This window comes from Plodia interpunctella, chromosome 26 (genome assembly GCF_027563975.2).
Source record: "Plodia interpunctella isolate USDA-ARS_2022_Savannah chromosome 26, ilPloInte3.2, whole genome shotgun sequence".
Taxonomy (NCBI): Eukaryota; Metazoa; Arthropoda; class Insecta; order Lepidoptera; family Pyralidae; genus Plodia; species Plodia interpunctella.
The window spans coordinates 2,870,325-2,882,778 of NC_071319.1; the positions used below are offsets into that span (position 1 = coordinate 2,870,325).

At 35.3% G+C, this 12,454-nt stretch overlaps 1 protein-coding gene across 1 annotated transcript; it reads left to right on the plus strand.

Moving 5' to 3' along the window:
- The first annotated feature begins 682 nt into the window (after positions 1 to 682).
- On the plus strand, positions 683 to 12,387 carry LOC128681148 (uncharacterized protein). The gene is made up of 11 exons (XM_053764798.1): positions 683 to 870; positions 1,264 to 1,496; positions 1,891 to 2,030; positions 2,697 to 2,832; positions 3,219 to 3,324; positions 4,769 to 4,817; positions 4,973 to 5,173; positions 5,782 to 5,862; positions 6,804 to 6,946; positions 7,348 to 7,520; positions 9,057 to 12,387. Exons 1-11 carry the CDS (start codon positions 833 to 835, stop codon positions 9,218 to 9,220), a joined length of 1,464 nt encoding a protein of 487 aa, XP_053620773.1. The 5' UTR covers positions 683 to 832; the 3' UTR covers positions 9,221 to 12,387.
- Positions 12,388 to 12,454: the final 67 nt, after the last annotated feature.

A 12,454-nucleotide genomic window follows, 5' to 3' on the forward strand; every position in this document is an offset into this window, starting at 1 on the left:
CCTGTAAAATTTATGTATTTTTATTAATTTGTATCCTATTGATCGCTGCTGCTGCTCCGCTTATATTTATTTAACTAATGAAAATATTTCCAACCCCGAGTTTTTAAGATTTAGCTAACTATTTACGAGTAGGATTAATCCACCATCCACTTCAATGAAATGATGACAGACCTCCTACGTTTTGAAAATAGGATAAAGTTAAAAAATAATCCTTGTCGAAAAAAATTGTATTGTTACAATTTCTGTATGTCAGTGAATGTCATTTTGACAATGACGTTAGTTTTTGTTTATGGTTACCAGGGTTTCCTACTTAATAATTTTCCCCTAAAGACGATAAAATTAAAACACAAAAAAATTATTATTGGGAAATATTGTGGCGATATGTAATCACAAATCTTTAAAACGTGTTGACTTACAAATATAAAATAAAACAGACCATAATAAACCGTTCGGTTTATTATGTTTTAGGTTTACCGATTCTGAAAGTAAATTTTTCTTTTAATTATAGTTTGTTTTTACGACTATGTTACCAAATTATAAAAGACGAACTATTTTTAAACAAAATAAAGCATACAATTATATTATTTTTAAAATTGAAAACAATATTGGAAAATAATATTATTATTATAGTTAAGGGTATATTACTACATGGAGTTGGTAACATTACTATTCCAATCAATCGGCAAAATCGGCTGCACTCTGCCGGCAGCATTTTCCCTTTCGTTAGTTTCTTCCAGCGGCATTCGAAAAAAAATTTGCATTTGTATTCCGTGGAAATTTATACCGGTCTGCAAAATAATTCCACCTCTCGGTAGTTGGATTACTAAATAAAATGGAATCTGATATTCTCGACAGCTTAAATGACTTGGGGTAAGTTGCATTGATTTACCTTTTAGAGCTCATATTTTGATGAATATTGGCAATATTATAATCATTTTCGTGTTAAAAACTTAATTTGATTTGTTACTTTAGAATTCCTGTTGTAATTTGATTTCGCTTGGGCACTTTTACGATTATGAAAGAGGTTATACATTTCCAGCTGGATTCTTTGCGCACACCTACGTAATTAGCGACTGTGATTTTTCTCATTAGAATATTCTATTAAATTTTTAAATTTTTGTTGTTATAATTTTTTATTAATGTCATAAACTTTTAGGCGTCTCGAATTATTAATCTGATACCAGTGTTAGCAGTAATGGGGCGTCAGGGTTTCAAATCAGGAAGTGGTGTAAGTCTCTAAATGTGCCATTTATAATTGAACAGATATGAAGGCCTGCTCTTAGATGAAGTGGCACTTCTCAAAGCCCTGGATGGTGGCGTTAAATCATTGGAGTTTACCAAATTGGTGCACATCCTAGCGGCGGAGCTGAAGCAGCTGTGTAGACTGGAGGAGACCATCAATGTCATCAGCGATCCGGAGGAATCTGTTGCATTCCTGTTGGAGTTGAGCTCGTTTTTGAAAGAGCTTGGATGTCCGTATAGGAAATTGACTACAGGTAAGAATGTGTTTGGTTGTGCTTCCCACTTTAAAGAAAAGAAAATCAATTTATTTGGTACACAAAATATGGAGCTGAACTAAAAAATATTATAACTAAAACACAATTTTAATGTACCAAATTGGCTTTATAGTTATTTGTTCATTTATTTGGGTCTCCTGTGAATGTCATACGAGGCGATTATAAATAGGGATTCTAAAGAGGGTTGGCAGAAGGCAGTGGCCACCTGTCTGATGTCAACCCTCTTTGGTTGTAAGATCACAGCCAAATCTTCAACTATGAAGGTTTATTTTTTACGATGACCCTGGGCTTCTCGTAGTCACAGCCATGAAAGAAGCTACGCAAAGATAAATTTCACTTTAATCTCACAACAGCTAATATATTTTGTGTTCAGGTCACATGTCGTCCCGCTTGCAAAAGAAGGAAGACAAAGTTCTTCTGCTGGACTATCTAATATCAGAGCTCATGGCTGCTCGGATGGTCAACATTGACTGTCCCAAAGACAAGCAAGGATCTGCCATGGAGATTGTTATGGTAAGTATTCTAATCCTAACTAATATAAATGCGAAAGTAAGTTTGTTACCTCTTCACACTCTATCTACTGTAACAATCTTGAAATTGACATAGGATACCTTTCATTCTGGAAAAATAACTGTTTCCGTGAGATATTAACAAATGCGAGGCCGCAGGCAAAAATATATGTCAAACAATGCTTTTTTATTCTTATGTGTCTATAAGAATAAAAAAGTATACTAAAAAATTAAAGTATCTCTTATCTTCGCATGTTCCCAGTTTCATTAGGGGATGTGACGCCTCGATCTAATGTTCTAAATTTTTAGTTGGTAAATATGAATATTGCATTGATTGGATTTCGAAATTCACACGGATAAAGCATATACAGTCTAAAATAAAAACATTTTAAACCCCTGATGACAGAATGAGGAGAGTTACAAGTATCTGTATGTCTGGTCCATATGTCTGTGGCATCTAGCAACCAAACGGTTGAACCAATTTTGATCTAATTATTTTTATTTGATAGGGAATTCAATCAACAGTGTTCTTAGCTATGTTTGGAAAATAGTTGTGTGTTCAGTCGTTTGGTAATAGTCTGCTCTATTCAAGAAGAATGAGATGATGCCAGCAAATTCAGCTGGGGATTTTTCAAATTTATAATTTAGTTTTTATACATTACAATTCCAGCAAGAGTCTCCAACAGCTAGAGACCTAAAGAACATTCTCATTTCACTGAAGTTCAACAAGCCTCCACCGAACATCACCGCTGAGATGCTGTTCTCTAAACTGGAAGCCAAACTTAAGGACACCTTACAGAAAGAAGGTACATGGTTTGTTCGTTTTATAATTATTTAATTTATCTAAACAAAAATATCAATCTGTGCAGAAACAATAAGTAGTTAAAGTACATATGATTGCAACATCGTTATATATTATAAAAAAATCTGTCTGTTGGTCTGTATGAATGTGATAAACTCAAACTAATATATCAATTTTTGTACAGTTTTCACCTGTAGATAGTGTGTTTCCGAGCGTAGCCGTGACGGGACTTTTATGTAAGAAAGAGATTGTAATAAACATTAGTGAACTGAATAAATAACAAATAATATAAAGATATCGTAAGGATTTTCATAAATACTTATGTTATTACCTGAAATAAAATAAATGATTGTTATACTTAATGATAAGTATTTTTCATGTTGTTCACAGGTGACCAGCTAGTGGGTAAGCCGTTATATAACAAAGCATTAACAGAAAAAGATTGGAAACAACTGGAAGTGACCTTCTCGGAAATGTTTGAGGAGTACAGGCTCAGGTAATTCGAGTGTTGGAAAATTTTTAGGGTTCCCGATGGGTGAAACGGTACCATATTACTAAGACTGTCTGTCCCTGTCTTGAACCCCTGATAATGATATTCACCATACATAATTTGTAAAATAAAAAAAAAATAATTCGGATGGAGATCAACTTTTGGATAACACATTATAGTGTTAAATAAGTTCCACATAGTGAAAACATAGCATCTTCTTCTTCTTGACCTTATCATGTGGGGTCGGTAAGTCGGTCGATAAGTTTCTTCCATTGTTCTGTCATTTGCCATATCCATTGATACTCCTCTCCTGTTCACACTATCCTTGACACACTCCATCCATTTCTTCATAGGTCTTCCTCTATTCCTGGAACCCTTCTATCCAAGCTAATATAAATGCAAAAGTAAGTTTGTTTGTTACCTTTTCACGCTTTATCTGCTTACCCAATCTTTATCTGTCTTATTAATAAACAAGTTTTTCCCCAAGGCCGTTCGGAGTAATTAAAATCAGTATTAATAAATATGGAGTAAGGATGAAGGAAACTAATCATACTGTACACTCGATGTAAAAGTTAAACCTTGATGCCATATAGTTTAGAGACGGCCTAAGCATAGAGTAGTGGGTATTTTTTGACATTTTGAATTCCTAATCAACATTTCCATCCTTCCGGCGGTGGCGGACTTAACCCGCCGTTACTCTTTGATTAACAAGCCCTAGCGAATTACGTTTGGAGTAAGCGATTTTTATTGATAAGACAGTATGAGATTATGCGTACATGTAGTTTGAACTATGAGGAATGACATAGGATATATTTCATCCCGAAAAAATAAGTGTCCCGTGGGAAATTCACGCGGGCGAAGTATAATGATAGTAGATTAGTGGCCAAGGTCTGTAAGGCATCAATCACAGCCCAAGATATTTAAACAAACAATATTTAAAGTAAAAGTTTTCTATGCCCGCCTTTTTTCATTAAAAAGAACCAAGTAAAGAACTTTATAATTTTATTTTGAAGAACGAAATTGAGCTTATTTATTTAAAATTGATAACTATTATATTCATACGAAGACAAGGCTGAATAGCGAAGCGACCTCTTTGGTCATTGGGCTGAATGCATGATGTCTATTGCCAGTCTGATGGTTAGATGTACGCGAACTTTTTGAAAGAGTGAAGTTTTTTTTTCATTACTTACTGCCCTAGGGCTTTTCTAGTTACATTATTACCCTAGAGCGCTAATTGGTCACTTACAAGCCCCATTTGGGGGTAATAAGGATCTACTTACCGAATATGAGAGGTGTAAAAATACTTTATTGACTTTAACACTGCTCTAATTTTCTGTATTTCGGGAATTTTTGTCATATCAACATTCAAATTTGTATACTTATATTTCTATTACAACATAAAACATTAATGGCTCCAATTAACAGTATGATTTTTTTATATATATTTCAGAAGGGAGACTCTGATCACTAGACTGGAGTGTACTATACAGAGTTTTGAGGTAAATAAATAAGTTTTTTTTACAGAAGTACCTAATATGTTAATCCATGTTACCAACTACCTCAATACAGATTTTCATAAAAGTTTTACCAGCCGTTAGAGCGTCAAGAAGTAACACACATACAAACTTTATAATGTGGATTACAACGTTTCTAGTGGTCAGATCGTCTGAAGACAAAAAAAGACGCGATCCAATCAACATACAGACCGAAACGCGAACAACTCAAAGTGAAGCCGAACATTCAGCTGTCGGACTTCCTCGCGGCCAGAACTTCTCTGTTGCATGTGGAGAAGACTTCGAGCGCGGCGGTGAGGAAGAACACGCAGAGCGATGTCAACAAGGTTATAATCGGGCAGGTGAGTTCGCTAAATGCCACTGTCAGAAATGTCGTTTTAGCGAAATGTCGTTTTAGCAAAATGTCATTCTCGCAAAATGTCAATTTCGCGAAATTTCATTTTTTTTGCGAAATGGTATTTTCGCAAAAGGTTATTTTTGTGAAATGTAATTTTCGAAAAATGTTATGCCTTATTCTCGTAACTTATTACTATTTTAATATTGTTCTAAGGAACATATCGCGACGAAACCTGTACCAGATTTTAAGATAGACCTTCCGATATACAAATGTAAAAACCGCATCAAATTCCAGCTTGTAGTTTTTGCGTGATTCGCAAAGAAACACATAGAAAAAATATATTGCTTTGGCTTCTATTGGTCCCACCCATAAAGATACATGGACATGAACTGGAGGGGGCAATGGAGGGGAGGCCTTTGCCCAGCAGTGGGACACAACAGGATATTAAAAAATATCTATCCCGCTTATTATTAGATGTATAGAGATATACATATAGATAATACGGGCATGTGGTCCGCCGCCATATAACGACCACTCCATATCCTCCCGTGGATGTCGCACAAGGCGATTTAGGGATACAAGCCCCAACGTAACAGAACAACGTTGCCTCAGGTCCCGGACCGCGGCGGCCGCCCGCACGAACAGCAACCGCCGCCGCCGGAAATGCCGTCGTGGCAACAGCGGACTCCAGCCGTATGTATATACAACGCGATCGATATATTGATAACACTGACTACTATCACCCCATCGAGATAGTCAACTAGTTGACTATCTTAGAGTTAACTATAGTTGACTATCTTAGAGTTAACTGTAGTTTACTATAGTTGACTATCTTAGAGTTAACTGTAGTTTACTATAGTTGACTATCTTAGAGTTAACTGTAGTTTACTATAGTTGACTATCTTAGAGTTAACTGTAGTTTACTATAGTTGACTATCTTAGAGTTAACTGTAGTTTACTATAGTTGACTATCTTAGAGTTAACTGTAGTTTACTATAGTTGACTATCTTAGAGTTAACTGTAGTTTACTATAGTTGACTATCTTAGAGTTAACTGTAGTTTACTATAGTTGACTATCTTAGAGTTAACTGTAGTTTACTATAGTTGACTATCTTATAGTCAACTATAGTTGAATATCATGAAGAGGTGGTGGGTTCAACAATATACACCATAAATTTTTAATTATGCCAAAAAATAAAATGGGTTCTATTTTTTGGCATAATTAAAAATTTACCCATTTTGACTATGCTCTGTAATAATTGAGCATAGTCAAAACAAAAAATCGAAATCCAAAGTTTTTTCCAAAAAATCTATTCACTAATCTATTCAAATAGATTTCAGTCTATAGATTTATATAAAAAGTAGCCTATGTCACACCTGAAGGTTTCGCCTATGTCTGTGTCAAATTTCATCAAAATCGGCACACTAGATTACGATAAAAGTTAGATGCCTTTAAGTGGCGACACCAGGAGTGTTGCAATAACAATGGTCGATATATGATTGGTATATAAACTAGTGTTGCCAGACAAGAGGACACAGCTCTCCCATTTATATTCCACTCTTCATAAATAGATTGTATGTTGCAATTATAAACAAAACTTGTTATACATTTTAATTTAAGCATTTCCCTTCAGGGCGGTGGTCGCGGAGGGAGGGGCGGGGGCGGTCGTGGGGGCGGTGGTCGCGGTGCGGTGGGAGGGGGAGGGGGAGGGGGCGACCGCGGCCGCGGGGGGAGGGTGCAGGGGGGGTACAACCAGAGCGGGGGGGACCAGGGCAGGTACGTTATTATGGTCATTTATACTTACATATACGAATTATTACCTGTTTAGTATATCATAGCGTATGTATTGTATGTATCTAAATACTTTATGTAAATATTTTTGTGTATTTGTATTTAATATCTTTCATTTCAAATTAGGTTTTATATGTTTTTTTTTTAATATTTTTGTTAACTCATTTTGTTGGAAACGGTCGGACTGTTATGAAATTTGGTACACGGATAGATTGTAACCTGGAATAAAACAGAGTATTTTTTATTTTCACGAGATTCCCACACGAGAGTAGCCCTGAAAATCGGGCCCAGTTCGTTCGTTTTTTAAATTATTCATTACAAAGATACAAATGTATAGTATTAATTAATAACCGAGCTACATTTTATTCTCTTTAAAATATTTACAGACCACAGACAAGTCCTGCTGCGTTTAACCAGAACAGAAACTACCAAACGTATGAAGTCCCCCCGGGCGGTTACCAAACCAACCATAGCCAGGGTTACGATCGCAACGGCGGTTACCAAGGCTACAAGCAGGGTTACGACAGTTATAGTAACCAAGGACAAGGATATCATCAAGGTGAGTTTAATAGGATTGTTAGTTACCAAACCAACCATAGCCTGGGTTACGATCGCAACGGCGGTTACGAAGGCTACAAGCAAGGTTACGACAGACTAACCAAGGACAAGGATATAATCAAGGTGAGTTTAATAAGATTGTTAGTTTCCAAACTAACCGAAACCAGGGTTGTAAGATCTTGTCTGAGTATATATTATAAATAATTACACTCGGTGTTTGACAAAGATTGTTTATTTGGTAAATCACATTTAAAAGTAACAACAGCAAAGAAAATGGTGGATGACAGAATTTGTTTTGTAGAAAAAAAATATCGTGCAGCTCGTCGTCACAGCGCATGCGCGTAAACAAGGGTTACGATCGCAATGGCAGTTACCAAGGCACAATTGAGGTTATGGCAGGTTTAAGGTTATAAAGGTATAGGGGTATGGTTATTAAATTTGTTAGAATTATTAATTACCAAATGATCGTGGTGTGTTAGTCCGTGATTATGGCATTTCTTCACAGCAGTGATCGTTCCAAAATACCAGTAGTTTGTAACTTTTTGAGAAATACAAAATTATTAACCCGTCACGCGTCCTAGTTCCTAACTGAGTCCATAACGCAAATACACCCGACGCGTCCCAGTGCCTAACCGAGGCACTAACGCTCTAAACTCTTTGGTATTTTTTTCAAACACTTGAATCCGATTGGTGTTTTCAAAAAATATGTAACAATCTATAGAAAGTCTTTATCCGGCGTTTTGTATTTTTTAATCCAATGATATGCAAGAAATATTTTGTAAATAAGAACATATTCGTTAGTGAAGTGCGACACGGTAACGAAATCCGCCATTACTGTTTTGACGTGCAAAAAACAACTGTGACTGTCTGTGCAAATATGTCGAAATCTTTTAGAAGTTAAGTGTTTGTTTCGTGTGTTATATATCAAATAACAGCTAAATAAGTAACCTATTTCTTTAAAGTATTTGTTCTAGTCTAAAATAATTATTTAATCTCGAGAAGTGGACTGAACTTTTACGAACTGAAATCGAACTACGATTGACATAGTTTTGCTTTGGTTTTTTATATGTACAATGAAATTAAAACCGCATTAAACTATATAACTTCATTGTAAATATATTTCGCTATCTTTTTTTTTAATTCGTTTCATTGAAGTAATTATAATAAAAACAATATTTTTGTTGGTGAACGGTACGGTAGCAGTTCGTGTCGCTCCCCCCGCTCCCCGCTCCTCAGTGTCATCATACGATAGTCGTATGTCGCTCCCGACGGTGTTTGTTTTTAGTGTGGTATTGTATTTATGTGTGTGTAGTATTTAAACAATAGACAATTTGATTTGTAATTGTTATTGTTTAAGTGGTGTTTTTAGATATACAATACAGGTGAAGCACAAAGTTTCCCGCGTAAATTACCTAAGAGACATGGACGCGTGACGGGTTAATTGTAATTTGACGTGAAAATGTGCCCGCGAAGCTCTAACTTCTGATCTTTGACGAATATTCGAAGGTCTAATTTTTTTTTGTTTTTTTTTTTACAGGTAACACCGGCGGTGGCTACAAGAACTACCATTCGCAAGGCTACCAAGGCCAGGGCTACCAAAACCAGGGCTACCAACAAGGCTATCAGTCACAAGGCTATCAGAACGAACACGACGACCGCGATCGCCGCGGCAGGGGGGGTTACAGGGGGGGGAGGCGTTGATAGCAGAAGTATATTAGGTGTAAAACTAGCACGTTACGACTACTGAGCTACTGAGTAAGAAATTATTTCGTAAAGGTTTTTGAAAATAACTAGTTGTTCGCCGCGAACTTAAGACCACGCGAACGCATTTTTTTTTTTTACAAAATTGTGAATATTCTTTCACATGCAACAAAAATACTAAAATTTAGAGGTAGACTATCAATTAATTTTATAGCTTTTTCGGAAATTTATTTATTTTTCAATTATTTATTTCCCGATTGTAGAGAATGCTTTTAGCATTAAGTCCGCCCTCTCTATCATTTTTGTGAATAAAGTTTGAATAATTATTTATAACTAATTATTGGCATTTTGTCGCAGAATGTATAAATTAGGCCTTTTTTGGTTTTCTAAGTACTCTCTGGATAGTGCCTAGATGTAGAGAGGGACATTTTGCGAAAGGGACAATAAGCGACCAGCAGCTATTGAGCCCACTAATAAATCATTTCCGCTGTGGAAATAATATTATTTTTATTTATTATCTTCTTTCCAAGCTCAGTGAGTACTACTTATCGTCTAGTGCTGTATATTATTAGTAATACGTGTAGGATGAGATTTTTAAACGAGTGTTTTAAAGAATCTTCGCTCATGTGGGAATTTCGGGATTAAAAGTACCCTATGTGTTATCCCAGGTTATATTTCATTACAATCCAGTAGATTTTGCGTGAGATAGTAACAAACATACATACACATATGTGTATGTATGTGTATATACACGTACATGCAGCCTCGCAAACTTTCGCATTTATAATATTAGTAATATTGTATACACACAATATAAATGTATTCTTTGGAGGACAATACTATAATGTGATTTGAGTATCTCTCGCGGTGTCTTACTTGGTTGTGACGCCCGGAAGCCGGAAAATTAAGAAAATATTCATAATTCTCGTTTTGAATCTCTTCTGTACGTGACTCAATAATTATGTAATACTTATTTGATTTTGGTGTGCGCAATTGATTTTTTACAAGATCAGTACGAAATTTTCGTTTTTGATATTATTGTGAGATACGATGAAATTTATATTTAAGTAACTCAAAATTCTTGTCTTTGTCTTTTTATCGAGCAACGGTAGAGACAGGGCTTCTTTCATATGTGGCAATATTAATAAGAGATCGGCCATGTTGAAAAAATGTAAATATCAAACATGGAAAGAGTTATAAACGACGCCCTCGGTGGCGCAGTGGTAAAGTACTTGCATCTGAACCGAGAGGTCCCGGGTTCGATCCCTGGTCGGGTCATGATGGAAAATGATCTTTTTCTGATTGGCCTCGGTCTTGATGCTTGTCTATATATGTATTTGTTATAAAATATAGTATCGTTGAGTTAGTATCCCATAACATAAGTCTCGAACTTACTTTGGGGCCAAGTCAATCTGTGTGATTTGTCCGTATATATTTATTTATTTATAAACTGAAAATTCTCATAGGCGATGAATTAGCAAATTATCACTATTCTCTGTTCCATCCACGATACAGCTAAATGTGGCCATAGAGTATTGCAATTCTTTAACCTGTCTATCCCGTATAGGTAAAGATGTGATACTGTTATCTGTAATTTCGCATGTCGCCATATTACAAAACAAAATGTCTATAAATATTGATTTATCATCATCATTATTATTATTATTTTTTAGCAAATGATGTATTAAACTAGGTAATATTTAATTGTATTAAAATTGTGTCGATCTCTTTAAATGTTTATTTAAAAGTGTTTTATTCTCATTATCTTATTTAAGTTTGGAAATTGTAACTACTCCGTTATTCATGAAAAGTCAAAGCATCTTTTAAGCTAACGTATGTTTTGTCTCTATTGCACTTTATAATATTTGAATTAATGACAGAAAGAGACGAAACATACTTTAGCTAAAAATATGCTTTAACTTTTGCATAATAGGGATAAAATGAATTTTCATATTAGACCTAAAACGACTATAGGCTTCCTCCATAGCAAATAATTATTTGTAATGTCTGTAAAGAGTAGAAATTAAATTAGGGCGCTGTGTGCCCTTGACTGGGAACACTGAGACGAACAACCAATCCTGACCATTATTTCAATGGCAAAAATGTTGTTCTACGCTTTTATATACTGTAAATAGTATTATCGTGATGTAATAAGTAGTCCCACATTACGGCCACTCCCTGCCTCCCGCTGAATACAACCCGCTAACATTCACTTACCGAGACGCGCGCAAACCTCGTCATACGTTCCCAAATGCACCGCGATCATATCATCGATACTTAAGTCAGTACATGAAGCTATAGGTAATACTGCAGAGCCGGTTATATTGCTATCTCTTTCATCTGTTGCCCGACTCCTTGCGCGGTTAAAAATATATACGTTATACTTATGTGTGTTACTCGCAATATAAAAGAAAGAGAGGTCGGACCACAGATGAAAGAGATAGCAATTTAATCGGCTGAAAAAGTCCAGTCTTCGAAACTTGCATCAAAAAATTCTTATAAGATCGGGCTCTACTATAACAGATAGCTTCATTATGTAGTGTGGGTGTATATAACAACGCAATGTAATGTTTCATACATTTTCGGGAGTGTCCCATAAAAGCGACCGAAATATATATAGTTAAATATACAAATATTGCTTGTTTTATAGTATAGGATAACAAACGAAACACCTTTTCTCAAGTTTGATAATGTACAAGAATCATTTGGCGCTAATAATGTCTATATGCTTAAAACATCTTATTTAGACAGAGAAAACTACAACTACGTCATATTTTTCGTTTCGCTCAAACAAGAAAGAGAAATAAAATTGCATTGGAAATACACGAGAAGAAACGGGCCAGTGCGTTAATATTTTTTGTCTCTCATTGTGTGACTTATTTTACATCGTCCAGTCTGTCGCTTTGTATGAGATGGGAGCAGTTGTATGGAAATGTTCCACCTCATTTGGCTACGCCCATCGTCTTTAGTCTTTAGTTATTTAAAACGTACCTAAATGGCGCCCCCACTAATGCCAAATGATCTTTGTACTGTGAGCCCTAAAGTCACACGAAATAAATTTTATTATTGTTAATGTAAAAGATGATTAGACAATTTAATAGAATGCGAACTGATATTAACTTAAGTACTGGAATTACTATTACTGTTTAATATATTTTTAACTCAAACTTCGTTTTATTTATTACATACTTTACCATAATATTATCATGTTTGTCTTTTTTACATATTAGGTTC

Bases quoted from the DNA above. Each gene is read 5' to 3' on its own strand.
- LOC128681148 (XM_053764798.1), top strand. From the start codon at position 833: ATGGAATCTGATATTCTCGACAGCTTAAATGACTTGGG. The intron at 4,818-4,972 runs GTAAATAAATAA...CAACGTTTCTAG, and splicing joins GTACTATACAGAGTTTTGAG to TGGTCAGATCGTCTGAAGAC. The intron at 6,947-7,347 runs GTACGTTATTAT...AAATATTTACAG, and splicing joins AGCGGGGGGGACCAGGGCAG to ACCACAGACAAGTCCTGCTG.